The 18,197-nt window shown below is 36.2% G+C and overlaps 1 protein-coding gene across 4 annotated transcripts in view; it reads left to right on the forward strand.

The window, feature by feature from the left end:
- The window catches only part of INTS7 (integrator complex subunit 7), an 80,070-nt gene that overhangs the window by 14,222 nt on the left and 47,651 nt on the right, over positions 1 to 18,197 (forward strand). For all 4 annotated transcript variants that reach the window (XM_072647890.1, XM_072647887.1, XM_072647889.1 and 1 more), the window contains 5 exons: positions 344 to 390; positions 1,397 to 1,596; positions 4,150 to 4,272; positions 11,749 to 11,866; positions 15,008 to 15,142. In XM_072647890.1, the coding sequence (XP_072503991.1) occupies positions 344 to 390; positions 1,397 to 1,596; positions 4,150 to 4,272; positions 11,749 to 11,866; positions 15,008 to 15,142 (623 nt within the window). The remainder of the gene's footprint in view (positions 1 to 343; positions 391 to 1,396; positions 1,597 to 4,149; positions 4,273 to 11,748; positions 11,867 to 15,007; positions 15,143 to 18,197) is intronic.

Consider the following 18,197-nt stretch of genomic DNA (forward strand, 5'->3'; position numbering starts at 1 on the left):
AGTGTAGCACTGAATTTAGAACTGAAGAACCATTGTTTGAATCCTTTCCCAGCTACTTGTTATTTAGATGACCAAGGACAAATCATGTAGTCTCTCCAAGCTTTCGTTTTCTTATGTATTAAATGAGAAGGTTTGACTAGATGATTTGTTAGATCTCTTCCAGTTCTGTGATGCTATTCCACATTTTGTGCGCTTGAAAACTCTTGGATAACTTATTAAGATTAGCTTTGGGAGATCAGCAGTTGTTTCGGGTCATCTGTGAGGTCATTTCTTTTCAGTCCTTTGAAAACTTCAATGAATTTAACTAAAGGTGTCTTTAAACATCTATTTCCTCTTTCCACAGGGATTTTGCTGCAGGAATCTGTAACAAAATCAGTGAAATGATTCAAGGTGCGTAAGTTCGATTTAGTAGTAAGAAAAAAGTGAGTTTTTCTTTATATTCACTTTATGCACTGTTGAGTTAATTAGATAGTTTAATTAGATATTTTAGTTGCATCATACATTTGCATGCACTTGGCCAAAAAAAGATGGAGGAAAAAAATGATTCAAATAGTGCTGACAATCCTGCCCACTAATCCACTCTGTGAGCATATACCTCAGAGCAAATATGAGATGGCAGATAGTAATAGCATCTATATAGTACTTTATATCGGTTAAATCATTTGAGATGTGAATCTGCTGTGATGCTTACAGACATGCATGGAAAGATCTGTGTGCACTGATGTCAAGTGAAGTAAGCAGAGCCAAGAAAACACTGCACATACAGTGACTATAACAATGTAAAAGTAAATAACGTTGAATAAAATAAAAGTAAATGAAACAATTAAAAATATCAAGTAGGGTGAAAGAATGAGAGAAAGAAAGGAGAAAACATTTTCCAATCTACCCCTTTGTGGGGAAGAGAGGGAGCAGAGGAGAGGGGCAGGGAGGGATCAACAAGTTTATCATACATTGAACATGTTTTCAATGTAGGAGTTGTACTGACTTTTTTTCCTCTCAAAAAATACTATTTTTTTTATATGAGGATATGTATGGGATTTTATATGGGATGGCTCTGGAGAGGAGAAAGGAGAGGGATATATGGAATACTAAGGTGAAATAAGAAACAGAAACTGTCAATAAACTTTTTTTTTTTTAAAGAAAGAAGAAAGGAAAGGAAAATGGGACCCATAGGTTACAGTGGCTAGACTTAGAAGGGGATGTAGAACAAAAACCTATTCTTTCTATGTTTGTTGTTTGTTAATTTTGTTTTCCCTTGTTAAAGCCTTAAAATCTGGAGTGATGTTTTTTTACCCCCTTATTTCCTATGTTTGTTTGACTGTTTAATGGTGTATGAATTACTTGATACAAGCAATAATTTTGGTTTGAGAGCTGTAATGTTTGTTTTTGCATCTAGGTTTAGCCACACCAGTAGACTTGAAACTGAAATTGATCCCCATATTGCAACACATGCATCATGATGCAAGCCTGGCTTCTAGTGCTCGACAACTCCTACAACAGCTGGTCACATCCTATCCCTCCACCAAGATGGTTATTGTTACACTGCACACTTTTACCCTGCTTGCTGCTTCATCTTTGGTTGATACCCCAAAACAGGTAATTTTAATCTTCTTTACCAAATCTTTTCTTCAGGCATTTAAAGCTAATAAATTTATTGTTGACACATCTCACAAATATGATAAAAATAGGCATTTCAGTTTTGAAGACTTTTTAAAAGCTACATTCTCTAGTAGATGGTAGTTAAACCTCCATATATTTGCTCTTACTTTATTAAGGTTGGTATACCAGTATTTGTAAATCCTTAAGATTTGAAACATTTTTATTTCTCTAGTGACTATAAGAAAGCCATCCTGAAAGATAGTATATTTGTCCTTTGCATATTCAAGACCTTTAATCTTGCAATTACTCTGTGACTGTTATGGGGAAGTTAAAAGGTTTGAATAAGATTCATAATTTTTATTTAGTTTATAGCCCATAATTGGGGGGGGGGGCTGTACAAATATTGGTAGAGATGGAACTGTCTAAACTGCAAGTGTGTTATATAGGCCTTTACCTACATATGGCCAGTTATAATACTGCCTTTATATTTATTCACCACCCCAAGGCATCTTCCTACCCCATTATTTCCTCCAAATAGGTTTCTGGAGCCATGGATCAGGTCTAGGTTAGGGGACTCTGTCACTGTCACTTCATAGCTTTTCTTCCCTCTTAAGCATACAAATACCCGACTCCTGCCTTTTCCTTTATTGTTCGAGTCTCATAGCTCAATTATGTTTGTCATGTACACACTTCTCTATTTTTAACCAATATCATCCTCTTTTTCTGTTGTCAATTTTTTCTGCTACTTCATAGAAATTTCTGTGCTGCCCCAGTTTTCATCTTTTTTTGTTCCATTTGTAGGCCAGAAAACATTTATACTTGTGACCAATAAGGGAACAATGTTTCCATGAATACTTGTACATTATTAGTATTCATTTTTTCCTACTATTCCTTATCAGTCATTAAAATTTCTATAATTTCATGTCCTTAATAACAGATGTTGCAATTACAAGCTTAGAATTTTCTGCATTAATTATATATTAAGCTAGTTAACTTCCTTTTTTTAGTGTCACCTTAAACCCCTTAGATTTAGAAAGGACCCCATCTCATCAGAAACACATTTAGAAACCAACCTCTAAAGTGTGAGTTTAAGTTGGTTTTCAATATCGTTAGTTCCAAAGAGAAATTCAGTCTTCAAATTCCTGGTTGGAAAGGGCCATTCCACAATTACTATGTTATTAGTTTCTAGAACTCTTAAAAATGTGCAGAAATCTGCTTTAAATTCTGTGGGTTTCCATTTACTTCCTCATCTACCTCTAATTAAAGCTTCTTTTATTCATTTCATTATTCATATTTGTTATTCATTTTATTCATTTACCAGCATTCAGAAATTTTTAAAAACTTTTCAATTTTATTATACTTTTGATTAATCAGTAGTATAGCAAAATTATGTTTATGTTTCATGGCAAAGACACTGTTAAATCTATATCATGAATTAAATAGATGTTTTTGCATAGCCATGGAACTTTACCATTTACAGTGAAATTTCTGTGGGAACTTATTTTTAGATTTCTAAACTAGTTACTTAAACTAAAGAACTTTTAGAACAGCCTATAGGCATACTTCCTTTTATTGGACTTTGCTTTATTGTGCTTCATAGATACTGCATTTTTTACAAATTGAAGGTTTGTGGCAACTCTGCATCAAGCAAATCTATTGATGCCATTTTTCCAGCAGCATGTGCTCACATCTCGTTTCTGTGTCACATTTTCGTGATTCTTGCGATATTTTAGACTTTTTAATTGTTATCATATCTGTTTTGGTGATCTGTGATTAGTGATCTTGGATGTTATTGTTGTAATTATTTTGGGGTCCAAAAACCCCATCCTTATAAGTTAGTGAACTTAATTGATAAATGTTGTGTGTATTCTGTCTGTTCTACCAGTTGGCCATTCCTTTGTCTTTCTCCCTTTTCATGGGCCTCCTTATTCCCTGAGGCACAACAATATTGGAATTAGGCCAGTTAATAGCACTACAATGGCTTCTAAGTGTTCAAGTGAAAAGGAAGAGTCAGTCGATGGCAGACTTCATTGTTGTCTTATTTTAAGAAATTGCTACAGCCACCCAGCCTTCAGCAACCATCCACCCTGATCAGTTAGCAGCCATCAACGAGGCAAGACCCTCCACTAGCGAAAGGATTACAGCTTGCTGAAGGCTAAGATGATGGTTAGCAATTCTTAGCAGTAAAGTATTAAGGTATTTACATTGGATTTTTAGACATATAATACTATTGTACGCTTAATAAATTACAGTATAGCATAAACATAACTTTCATATGCAATGGGAAGCTAGACAATTCATATGACTTGCTTTATTGTGATTGCTTTATCATGGTGGCCTAGAACCAAACCCACAGTGTCTCTAAGGTATGGCCTGTGTTTATAATTTAATGAAATCACTATTGCCTTGAACGTGAAAAAATATAAAATGTTTTATTAAAAGATGTGTTGGTAATTTATAAATTATTCTATCAGTTCCCAAATAAAATTTTTAAACCATAATTTGTGTTATATATTTGTGTTTATGAATGATAACTTTCTTCCTTTATAGATTCAACTCCTATTACAATACTTGAAAAATGATCCCAGGAAAGCAGTAAAGAGACTTGCTATTGAGGACTTGAAGTTACTAGCAAATAAAACACCACATACGTGGAGCAAAGAGAATATTCAGGTATGTAGACCTTAAGCATCAATATTTTTCATAGAAAAACTGCATGATGTTTTTAATGTGATTTAAAATGTAGTAAGGGCCACAATTTTGTTCTTTGTTTCTTTTTCAAGTAATATAGTCTCAGTGATCAGTGTTCTAAATGAATAATCTACATTTGTGATCAAAATTGATAATTCAGTAAATCTAAATCAGACTCTTTTTGTTAAGTATTAAAGTATATCTTCATTTGTGAATTCATGGCCAGGATTCAAGATCCAAAAAATACTTGGTTTTACGGTACCACATCTTTGATGACTGATCCTCTCAGTCTCCATCTTGACCTTTTAACAGTGACATAAAGGTGATGTCTGTTTTGCTACAAACTTCCTGCTGCAATTTGCCTGTCTTATCTTTAGTGTGGGGCAGTAGCTATTGTTTTTCCTTTATATTTTCCTTCTTGATCAAGGTCGGGGGAAAAGTAGTCACTAACATTTTTCCATCTCTGCCCACAAGGTATTATTCTTCTTTTTCATGGAGAGAAGATATTCTGGAATTTTCTGTTGCTTTTTAATAATAGTAAACTTTACTTTCAGGTTTTCTTAAAAATATCAATTATATATTTTTTATTTCTAGCTTTTTACATTTTATCAGATTGTAGACCTATTTGCTTCATTGAAAATTGTGTATTCATCATAAAAATGCTGAAATTTAATTCACAAAATATGATTATTTAGTTATTTTCCTCAAATCCTGAGGGAATTTGGCATTTATATTTCATGAACAAAATTTTCATTCTAATGCCTCTAGGCTGTCCTAAAAACCTAAAGTAGGTTCAGAGGCTTAAAAATGCAGTAAGCACACATAAAAGTTAAAAAGTGATTGTCAGTTATTAAATCAAAGATTAAAAGAAACAAGTTAAAGAATTTAAACCAATACTCAACTTCTGGAGAAACATCACAGCTAGAAAAAACATTCCATAGAGGTAAAGCAAGGTGAAGGTTGTAACATAAACTTCTCCTGGGCTAGTCTTTTATACTGCAAGCAGCAGAGATGCAAAATCACTCTGCCTTCCTAAAGGACCAGTCCAATTTGAATGAAAGAGAAGTTGCTTCTACAGCAGCCCTTAAACTCAGAATCACAGAACTACCATTTTAAAAAAAATAATTTTCATGAAAAGCTTTTGTCTTTATACCACCTAGGTTTATCACCATAGCACTCTTTTTGCCACTCCCAGAGAGTTATTCCTTATAACAAAGAATTTTTTAAAAAAAAATTCACAACTGATCAATACATTAAAAAGAAAATTTTTATTCTTTTTATCTAGTGCCTCCATTTTGCATATAGGAACCTAGCTTACCCAATTATTAGGAAGTAGTACAGTTAGAATAATACTTAGCTCTTTGTTCCCTGTCTTAAGCTCTATCTCTCAGCCTAATGCATCTATGAGAAAGGAATTGGTCTTTTGGGGAGATACCCATGCTGTAAAGATAACTACATTATGTAGTGCTTGGTGTGTAGTTAGAGGCATATTATGTATCTTTCATATACCTATGGGTAGGAGATGTATTCTTTACCAAATGAGGAATAAAAGCAGTTTTAGAAAATAAATTAGAAAACTTGGATTACATAAAACTGAAAAGATTTTACACAAAATTAGATAAAAAGGGAAGTTGTCAAATAGTGAAATATATGATCCTATGAACCTGTGATGTAGGTAGTATAAGTGTTATTGTCCCCATTTTTAAGACAAGGATATTGTTTCTTACAATTTTAAGTGACTTGCTTATAGTCACTTAGCTATCAAGTATCTAAAGCTGAACTGGAACTCATGTCTCTTGACTTTCTTACCATTATAACCACTTACCAATATAACACTCTTACCATTATACTTAGTACTGCCTCTCTGTACTACTGATGATTTCAGGCTATTTTAATCCATTTGTTAAGTGACTTTCAGTGAGTCCACCAACTCTAATGTCAATGGCTTGAAAGACTTCATATGTTTGTTTTCATTTTTTTGAAGGCAAAATGAAAACATTTATTCAGACCCAAATCCATCACAGCAGAAAAATCTATATACAATAACAATGCAGAGGACAACACCATCCCTAAGCCTTCCCCCAATAGGTTTCCCACAAACCAGGTCCATTCCACTCATCACAAGCAGGCTCTCTTAAAATAAAGTCACCAGAAATCACAAAATCACTCATGCTACCAGGAGCCTGCATCCTTCCTAGCTCTGACTGCTCTCAAGATTAATTTCCTCTCAGCTTTGCTCTAACTCTGCCTTAGCTCTGCCTCTTTCTGCTTCACCCATTCAGCAAACTCCTCCCACCACAAACTTCATGCCACTTAATGGGCCTGTTAATGAATAGGAAAGAGTTTCCAATTCAAATTACCATTACACTTGGCCCCAAGATCTTTCATATTCATTACATAAGTAGATGGGACAACTGGTGTCAACAGAACTTTACAGCAATATAACATGGATCACACAAAATGAGCACATAAAACAGTATCTTTGAGTGAGGTTTGAGCACTCCATTATTCCCCCCTCAAACAAATGGGGCCCAAAATCTTAGGGTGAAGGTCTCTTCTTCCATAGCTACTTCCTGCTGAGATTGGACATAGAGCTGTCCGTGCCCCAACAGGTCCCATTTGGGAGATCAGTTCTTCAGCTGGCATCCAGAGTTTGGTTAACTTCAGGATCAGAGATGACACAACACAGTCATGGATGGGGGTGACATCCAGCTTAAGTAGTCAGGCATCTGCAGGTGCAGGATATTAAACTTGCAGAGAACAAATCTGACAAACAAGGTGAACAGACAAAAAGCCAAAAAGAAACAAGGAACCCACCAGAAGCAGGGTAGATAAAGGGTCAACCATGCTTCTCGAGTCCATGAACTCATTATCATAGCCTCATTCACTATTGTTTACTGCTTTCCTGAGGTCATCATTCTGGCTAGAGGTACACCCTCTGAGCTGAGGCCTGGCGAACCTCCCCCCATTCTCCCTGCAGTTGTGATGAACCTGGATACAATGTTTCAGAATGATCTACAGGGCCAGCTCCTACCTCCGTGCTCAGCATAAAATCAAGCTTCTTTCCTCAATACATTTTATATAGTTCATTAGTTGGAATGCCATCTATTCTTCTAAAATTTACCCCTACTTTCAATAGAACAGCAAACAACTCTTTTCTTGACGATCCACTGACCCTGAATCCACTGGCTGTTCATTCTTCTCTCTCAAACCTATTTTTTTCACTAATTCTCACCATCCACGGTACCAATGATTCTCCCATCTTCTGGGTGAACCAACTCAAAACATTTGTGACCTCTTGCTGAGCAAAATGTTCAATTACCTCCCCAAACATTGTGGGGGCCCCCAATTCCTCTCCTTTCTTCTTAGTACTGGCCAAACCTCAGCCTCCTCACTTGTTTCATTCTCTCACACATCCTCCTAGCCTGTGTTTAGGCCCCAATCAAGACCAGACTGTGCAAGGGCTGCATTCACTTTCCTATTGTTAACTTTTTGCCTCCTGTGAGACAAACCAACAACAGCCCTCTCTTCTACCTCCCAAAACTCTCCCACTCCTTCTCCCAAAAGACAGCCTGAACACTGTAGTACAAAAAGCCTCTCCTGCAAACCAGCCAGTTCCTTTTCCATCGGAGCCTTCTCCTCCAGCAGCCTGTCTCTGCATTTATGTACAATTTGAAGCAAAAATGACTTTTTCTTTTCCGACTCACCCTGACTCTCACCATGCCCTGGCTCACAAGGCTCAAGCCATCTTCTACGGCACAAGTTCTTCCAGAGCTTAGCAAGGCCCAGCCTCTCCTACATAGCCCTGCCATTTCTTTCCCTGGTTCCATTGTTATTCCCTACAAATATCTTTCTAAATCTCTGGATTCTCCCTTCTGTAGCCTCGGTTCCCAGTTTTCACAAAGCCCTGTGCCTTTAACCCATTCTCTTTCTAGGGAGGAACAAAAATCCACCCACCCTGGTGTGTGGGATGGCTCAGATCCCTACTTCAATTAATTACTCAGAAGCCTCTCAAAGTGATGACAGAAAGTTTATTTATTCGATTCTCAAGAAGCGGGACAATCCTATGCCAGTTCACCTGGAGTAGGAAACCCGAAGACAAAGAAAAGGCACTGATTTATATAGACCCTAATGCAAGTCCCTCCCCCCCCACTGACCATTATTCTCATTAGCTGAGAATATGATCTTACATTCTAGACACGAAATCCAACCAATCCCTTTTGAAATGAAGACATTGAAGAATTATGTAAGTTTTATCCAATCATTGAGACCCTAATGTACTACACAGTTTTATATCCTTATATGGAATTATTCCACTCTAAAAATATTGTAACCTTGAGCCTCTCAGTCTTACCTCACCCCTGGGAGAAGAATTACAATCTGAGAAGTCTTCACGAAAGGTATTCCACTCACTGGGATGTTCATTTCTTCCTCTGTCTCCTCTGCCTTTCTGTCTCCAAATAGAGGTCTGATATTTCATGATCCCATCCTCATCACCATTTGTAGCGCCAATGCAATATTCGAAGTGTCCACAGCAGCCATGAATATCATGGCACAATTCAGAATTGCAAAATACTACACTCTCCACATAGAAGGCAGAACCAAAACCACTCACACTATCCAGGAGCCTGCATCCTTTTTAACTGTGATTGCTCTCAAGACTCTTCATATATGTTCTTTCAAAAGAGAACAGCTTGCTTCTCAGCAAGATAGATGATGACTACTGACTTGCTTCTTCCCCTTTTTTTCAAATATTCATATGCATGCATATAAAAACAAATATGCTAGTTCATTGAAGGCTAAAATTATAATTTTAAATTTAAACTAATAATTGAAGTGAAATATATTTGTTTTTGTTGTTGAAGATAGCCCAGGATCTGACGTTGCCGTTTTGTGACTTATGTGTTTACTAGATTAGATCTTAGTCAGCATGTACCAGGCACTGGACTGACTGAGTGCTGGTTATATAAAGAAAGGCAGAAGACAGTCTTTACTGTTAAGGAAACTCAGTCTGTGAAGGAGACAACATACAAGTAGCTATGTACAAACAAGCTATATACAAATTGGAAATAATCAGTGGGGAGGAGGCACTAGCATTTTAGGGAATTGTGGGATCAGCTTCTTATAAAGAGTGGGATTTTTAGCTGGGATCTTGAAGGAAGCTAAGAGCTGAGATGAGGAAGGGGAGAATTCCAGGCATGGAGGACAACCAGTGAAAATGTTGTAGTCAGAAAATGAAGTGTCTTACATGAAGAACTGCAAAGAGGCTGGTGTTACTGAATCGTGGAGTGAATAGGGGTGTTGAGGCAGAGAGTAAGAGGACTGGAAAGGAAGAAGAGGGGCTGTGAACATCAGAGAAATTTCTGTTTGATTTTGGAGGTGATAAGCCAATGGAATTTATTGATTTGGGGAATGGATGGGAGGATGACCTAGTCAGATTTGTACTTTAGTAAGATCATTTTGACAGCCTAATGGAAGAAAGACTATAGTGAGGAGAGACGTAAGGCTAGGAGAAGGCTTTGACCATGGAGTGTACCTTCCCCTGGGTAAAGCACCAGAGGAGAGGAGCTGCTACTCACTCACAGGTTGTGTTTGTCTTTCGTTCTTGAAGAGGACCATGACATGACTTGCAGTTGACTTTGATTTGAGTGAGGGAGGGCTGTGCAAGGTCACCAACCTTACTTTCTTCTGAGCCATCAGGTGGTGAATTAGACCCTGTGGTTGTAGCAGCTTGACAACAGATTGGTTATGAAGGGTGAAAGAGAGGGAAGAGTCTTGGATGACATCTAAGTTGTGAGCCTAGGTACCTGGGAGTATACTGGTGTTCTCTACAATAATAGGAAAGTTAGGAAGAGGGAGGAGTTGGTGGGAGAGATTTATCTTCTGCATATATCTTATTGCCTCTTGAAGGCAAGAATGTTTGTACATGGCTAGTAGGTGTTTAATAAATGCTTGCCTTCCTGAATTTATTATGACCTATTGACAAAACAGTGGGTTTTGGAATATGTCACATTTTATAAGAGTCACTTCAACTCATTGAGTATTTAAATGCCTATTATGTGCAGAGCTCTGTATTCATTGTTAGGAGAGATGTAGATAAGACACAGAGCCTGCTTTCATGGAGTTTAGAAACCAGTAGATAGATATGACACAGAAACAAAATAATACTAATCCATAAATGCAGGTAGCTAGGCAGCCAATGGCTGAGAGTCAGAAAGATCTGAGTTCAAATCCAGGCTCAGACATTCACTAGATGTGTGACCTTAGGTAAGTCACTTAGGTTCTCTTTGCCTCAGTTTCCTCAACTGTAACATGGAGATAATGATAGCACCTGATTCCCGGGTAATCGCGAACATCAAATAAGATTATATTTGTGTAAAGTGCTTAATACAGTTCCTGGCACATAATTGGTAGGTTGTTGTCCCTCATTCTCCAAGAGGACCAAAATGACATCACCATGATAAAATGAAGTTTCAGTGTATCTAACTGTGGCTGATCAGACCAATATGAGCTTGGAATGCTCTACCACAGATTGGGCATAGACAGTCCATGTGAACATTTGGGGTGGATACTCCAAATTTGCACATCCTGTGTTTCCTTTGTGCTGTTTCAATTCTGCTTTGCTCATACAGCACAGCACCCTTTCTGATGTGGGCACACCATGCTGAGCGGTCCTGTGCCAGTGTCTCCCATGTCCCACAGTCAAAGCCAGAGTTCTTGAGAGTGTACTTGTATCACTTCTTCTGACCACCATGTGATTGCCTGCCCCATGTGAGTTCTCCATAAAATAGTCTTTTTGGCAAGCATATATTTTGCACCCGAACAGCGTGACCAGCCCATTGGAATTGCGTTCTCTGAAACATAGTTTGAATGCTTGGCAGTTTAAGTTCTAGCAAGAACCTCAGTGTCTGGTACCTTGTCCTGCCAGGTGATCTTCAGAATCTTCCTAAGACAATTCAAATGGAAGCGATTCAGTTTCCTGGCACGGCGCTGGTAGACTGTCCACATTTCATAGGCATACAGCAGTGAGGTTAGCACAACAGCTCTGTAGACCTTCAATTTGGTAGTCAGTCTACACTGCTCTCCCAAACTTTTTTTTGGACCCTCTCAAACACTGAGCTAGCTCTGGCAACGCATATGTCAACCTCATTGTCAATGTGTACATCCCTGGAAAGTACATTACCGAGGTAAGTGGCACATAGTAGATAATTTATAAAGGCTAGCTAGCTATGATGAGTAGAAAAGAGGTGCAGGCAGAGTGAAGAGAGGTTAAGTATTTGGTTCATTATAATTTTTCAAAAATTCTTAAAGGTACCAAAGTGATTCTGATTTTCCCCTATATAAAATGGCTGGTACTTAATTTGTTTAGAATCTAGAAAAATTAAACTGAATGGAACATATCAGAATGATAATGGGGAGTGATTTAACACTTTTATTGATGTCAATTTTGAATTTCAGATTCTCTGTGAATGTGCCCTCCAAACTCCTTATGACAGTTTGAAACTAGGAATGCTCTCTGTCCTGTCCACATTGTCGGGAACTATAGCAATTAAACATTATTTCAGCCTTGCTCCAGGTAAGGAGAATGAGAGGTCTTCTGCAAGTTATTACTTCATAAAATTAGGTTATATATTTAATTATCTTGAACTTATAAAAAAAAGTATTCAAATCCTGAAGGATCCTAAAATATTTTCATGGTATTCCAATTTTCATTATAGTTATTGAATAGGCCATCAATTATTGATAATTGACAACTTATTTTATTGGAGCTGGATCACAATTCAAGAGCATTCTCTCTTTTGACTTATTAAAAAATTTTTTATATGGGTAGAACAGTACTTTTATGGATACTTAAAATGGTAATGTGATTTATATTTAACTTGACCTCCAAATGGATGATCATTTTACTTACAGAAGCATATTATAACCAACAAAATTCATTGAATCCCATCTTTGTGACAATGCAAAGATATATATTAAGTTGTACCCAAAAAGAAGTAGTTTGCTTACCAATAAGGCTCTTATACTGAATTTTTTTCCCAGCAAGATTTGTGGGATGTTTTGCTCTGGTTTTGCTTTTATAACCAGTTAAGTCATCTGATTAAATAGGTTGTTGCAAAGGGCTACAGTAGACAAGATTTTGACTCATATGTAAGACAATTTTTATTTTTAAATATTTTAAATATTTATTTTAAAATATTTATTTTCTATAAATATATAATTAATGTATTATATATTTTGATATATATTCATATATGATAAATATAAAAAAATTTAAAAAAAATTTTTTAAACGTCCCAGAGAAAGTAAAACTGGATATGTCAAGTGTGAAATAATCATATCTATCTGGCTTGATGTTTCTTTCAGCCAATTCCATATATCATATGATTGAGAGTTGGAAAGGACCTTAGAGATTATCCCAATCACCACATTTTATAGATGAAGAAACTGCCTAAAAAGTAAAATTACTTTCCTGAGGTCACACAGGGAATAAATAGCAGAGTCAGGAGGTGAGCCTAGGTTCTCTGACTTCAAACTCAGTGTTCTTTTTACAATGCCATGCAGTTTAAGTACAGTTATCCCTTCCACATGGGGATTAGGGATATGGGGCCCCTTGAGATCTGAAAAATCTGTGTAGAATTTTTTGACCCTCACTGTGTATCAGAGAAGAAGTCTGAATTTTTTTCTTTTTCTTTTATGGAGTGTTTGCAGTACCTTATTGTAAAATTTGGGTTAAATATTTGGTCATAGGCTCTGTGTCATCTGCAGGCCTTCACATGTCATGTATAGTTATATAAATGCACTATTATTTAGTAATTGTTCTTTATTATCCATACAAAGGGAGAGGACTAATGGTATGGTTAACATCCAAAATCATTCAAATTTGACTTTGTTGGAAATTTTTTATTTCTATTTGAATATAATAGTGCTCTAGATAAGTCACACCTTAAATCTACTAATGAAACTATGTTATGATGGCCATATTCAGCAAGAAAGTTAGTCATTTCCCTCATCATCCTTGTCGCCCCCCCACCCCCATTTAGCTCTTTTTTTTAACCCCACAAATACTGGAAATGAAAGGCATCTCTCATATAAGCACAAAATACCAAACTAAGCTAATTCACTTAATATGTCCCTTTTGATTTGCTGTCTTTCTGACTCACACTTTCGTGGGGGGAAGAGATAAGAGCAATCTAACTGCCTAACTGAGTTGCTGTATGTATATAATAGAAGAAAAAAAATATTTCTCAGCAATGATGATATCTACTATGTATCACTTGGCAACTTACAAGTATTTTCCTTCCATCAACTCTGTGAAGTGAGGTAGGCAGTTAGTTATCATAGTGAATGGATGTCTGGGCTGGGAGTCAGGATGACCTCAGACGTTTCCTAGATGTATGATCCTTGGCAAATTACTAGACCTCTATTTGCCTCAGTTTTCTCAACTGTAAAATGGAGAGAATAGTAGCACCTACCTCCCAGAATTGTTATGAGGTTCAAATGAGATAATATTAACACAGTGCTTGAGACTTGATAGGTGCTAGCAGTAGGAGTACCACCATTTTGCAAATGGTATAATTGAAGCCCTGAGAGATTGTGACTTATTATTCCTTATATACTGGTGTCCAGGCTAGAATTCAAAACCTGAGTCTTTGACTCTTAAGTCTAGTTTTCTTTCCACTGTACCATACTTCCTTGTAAGTAAGCATGGTTGGTGATTTCACTAGATATTAATATCATCTTGTCAGGATAATTTTGTTACTTGAAATATAAATATGTTATTAAATAATGCTAAGGTAATGTTAATATTTAAGTAATAGTAAAATAATGTTATTGATATTCTCTTAAGTATAACCAAGGAAGTTATTTTCAAACAGTTATAATTTGACAATCTCTCATAAGAGACAAGATCCTCTGCAAGAGAAGCCAGGGCACACAGTTCTGACTTGGTCTCAAAGAAGAGGTCATTTTAAGATATTACATCCACCTCTCCTTTCTTGTATTCTTGTGGTGTTTGACCCCTCTTGTTACCTTTAGACTGAGAATCTAGACCCAAAACTAAATCTACACAATACAGTTATTCTACCTTCAACCTTCATATGTTGGAAGAAAAAAAACTACTGCCACTTATGGCACAGACTTTTTAAGGGAGGTGCTATTGTGAATGAAGAGAGCAGTGTTCTGGATTCCTCATTCTCACTTGCCTGTTCACCAGGTGTGCAGTCTTGATCAAGTCTCCATGACTTGATCTTCTCTAAGCATGGAATATATGTGCAAATAGTTTGAGAGCAAAACTAGATATAAGACTGTTGATCTTTTTTCCAATATTAGACTTTTGTAGCATTGCCTTTTTTCATATTATCCATCTTGAAAATGTGGAATCTTGATTCCTATAGTGTATTCATAATTCTGTTATTTGGTATTTACATTAGTTCATCTGAGATTTGTTTTTAACAGCAACCTCAGGACACTTAGAATGTGAAATCATTTTAAAAATATTTTTACATAGCCATTCTTGTCTTTCTGACAAAGGGAAAATAAATGATGTTATAATACTGGTAGGAATGGAAAAATAAGATGAAAGTAAGGGAAGAGGTTTTAGCTTACAAATAAAAGGGGCATATAATCCACATTAGGGAGTTACTTATGAATTACATATTTTGGAGTTATTGATGAATTACATGTTCTGTTTGGCTTTTTTCCCCTATTCATTTAGGAAATACAGTTACTTCACCTAGGTCATCTGATTTAGTCAGACTGGCACAAGAATGCTGTTACCACAATAACCGCGGTATAGCAGTTCATGGAGTGAGGGTCCTAACTAATATAACTGCTTCTTGTCAAGAAAAAGGTAATTTTAAGCAATTTGGGGTGTTAGGGATTTACACGCTTATCTGAGCTTGGTTTGAGGTTTGTTGTTGTTGTTTTCTAACTTCTTCCCATTATCACCTTAAGTAGTTTGTTCTGTCATAGGATTTAATTGGTAAATTTAGAGCTGGATGGGACCCTGTCCTACTCTAGTGACCTGACTTTACACATGCAAAATCTGTGAGGTTGTGATTTGTCAGCCAAGGAGTCACAAAGCTTCATTAAATATCACAGGTGGGATTTAAACCTAGGTCTTCCTCATTTCAAGTCCTAAATCCAGCAGTGCTTATTCCACACCATGATATCTCTGTTGGTTTTCACTTAACCAGTGGTCTTATATAAAGATTTCTCAAAGCTTACTGAACACAGTAAGAATGATGCAGATTCTTACAGTATAAGCAGCGAAACTAGAATTTGAAAGATTGGGTAATATTTCCATTTCCTCCTTCTGCTTTTCTTCTGATATCTCTGTTCCTGCAAGTAGGGACACTGTATTGACTTCTTGATAGTTTCTTCTCCAGCTAACCACCATGCAATAGATTCTTCCATTAGCATTCACCACAGGAAACTTTGGGGGAAATATATGTAATCATTTCAAGGTCTCCATTAAACATACTCAAAGGCTGAAACAACAGAAGGTGACTCATGCAGACAGATGTGAATTAACCCAGTGCACTTGTTTTATCTGAAGCTTTCAAAACACTGAATTTATTTATTTTAGCTAAGAGAAAATGTATTATTTAACATTTCTTAATTTTCTCCACTTATTAACTATAAGGTTTTTAAAAAGATTTGTATATGCATTCCATTATCAACAAATAATATTTATTAAACATTCAACTCATGTGTAAGGTACTCACCTATTGAATCTCTAGAGAGACCTTGGAGATTATCCACTCCAACCCCTTATTTTGAAGACCACAGAGGTTAAGGAAATTTCCGAAGGTCACCCAGGGAGTAAGGACTAGAGTTGGAATTTTAATCTATTTTTTCTAATTCTATTTTTACTACTATACTACATGTGGCACTGAGTTTCCAAAGGCAGTAGTGTCTGGTTATATTGGTTGCTAACTTTGGTCTTTTGTTAAGGAATTATAAATACAGTCACTCTTAGTCTTTAGTAATTCTGCCTGGAACACATCTGCTTAAAGGCATTTCCTTCCATTGACCTTCTATTCTCTGTAGGTTTGTATTTTGCTCTGATTTGGATAGTCAAACCTACTTACTGGTCTGTTTAATTCTATTTTTTGAGTAATCATTATTAGCATAGAGTGAACAAGTGAATGAAGTATTTATTAAGTGCCTACTATGTGCAAAGCACTTTTTTAAGTGCTAGGGATACAAATACAAAAGAATGATAGTTCCTGCTTTCAAGGAATTCACAGGGGATCTTGACACATGGAATGTTTCAGATGCAAGTCAAACAGAAAAGTCCCATGGTTCTTGGGGTACAGTGGCAAAGCAAATAAAAATGCCTTTTCTTTTTTTAAAAAGAAAAATTTCAGTGAGCAAAAAATCCACCTTCTCTCCTTCCAACCCTCACTTCCTGATCGAGAACCAAAGAAAAATAAAACCCCTGTTACAAACATCTGTAGACAAGCACAACACATTTCTACATTGGCCAGACCCAAAAATAATATGTCTCATTCTGCACTCTTGAGTCTTTCACCTCTCTGTTAGGAGGTGGATAGTTTATTTCATCATTAAGCCTCTGGAATTGTGATTGTTTACTACACTGTTTGTTTTTACTATATTGTCATCATTATATATATTTTGTGTATTTTATATGTATATATATATATCATTGTATAAATTGTTCTCCTGATTCTGTTCATTTCACTCTTCATCATTTCATACAAGTCTTCCCAGATTTCTCTGAAACTATCCCTTTGTTTCTTATAGTGTAATAGTATTCCATCACATTCATATGCCATAACTTGTTCAGTCATTCCCCAGTTTATGAGTGTTCCAAAAGTCTTAGTACAATTTAAAGCTTTAGTAGTTTAAAACTACACTAAGACTTTACTCATGTAAAATCCCTACACCCAGAGCAGATATTTATGGTATATATTGTAGATGTCTCCCTAAATATCTTAAATACAAGTACCATATTCAAATTCAATTTGTAAACATTTATTAAGCACCTACTGTGTGCTAGATACTGTGCTAGCCACTTGGGATACACATAAGAAAGCCAGTTCCTTGTCCTCAAAGAGCTTACAATCTAATGGGGGAGGACTACACACAAAGAAAGGGAAATGGAAAAGACAGGGGTTACAGGGCTGGGCAGGGTGGGGGAGCTGGGAAGTTGCCAGACACAGGGGCGGGGTGTTCTGTGGAATGGAAACCAAACAAAGCTTCTGATAGAAAGTGGAGAGTTCAGATCCCAGCTTCCTATAAAGAAAGCACTTGGGAGAAATTTAATGCTCCACCCCTTTAGTCTTCAATCAAAGAGAGTAGACCACTGAGGGAATTGATGAAAGGTGATATATCAAAAACTAAGTCAGCATGATAATGACTTTTCAGATTATTAATTTAGAGTTGTAAAATAACTACAGAAGAACTCTCTTAAGTAGTGAAAGGGTATTCAAATAGCAATTTTGATACAAAGGATTTTACTCTTTCTTGGTCTGATTTCACAAACTTAGTGAGATTGGAAGGGTTCTGGCTTGGTTTATATTTACTTTAGAATTACAGTTCGGCTTTCATTAGAAACTCTTAGAAATATATTTCCTGAATAATATTTTCAAGGAAATGAGTTAGAGTGGTCTGCACATAATTTGTGTATCTCTTAGAGGTCAGTATTAGGCTTGTAGATATTAAACTTCCTACCCATGAAAGAGACATAAAGCATGCTTTATCTTTACTGTTTCTTGTAGTATTCTCCTCCTAAGAGTGTCTGTTACTTTCTAACTTTGTGATATAGACTTTTGGTTTTAATAAGTATTGGATTTCTTTCATATTTTTCATTAAAGTAATGAAGAAGGTAATAAAGTATAAAGATTTGGATTTCAGAAGAAATATTACATTCACTTTTT

The sequence above is a fragment of the Notamacropus eugenii genome, chromosome 2 (assembly GCF_028372415.1).
Source record: "Notamacropus eugenii isolate mMacEug1 chromosome 2, mMacEug1.pri_v2, whole genome shotgun sequence".
NCBI classification, from domain to species: Eukaryota; Metazoa; Chordata; class Mammalia; order Diprotodontia; family Macropodidae; genus Notamacropus; species Notamacropus eugenii.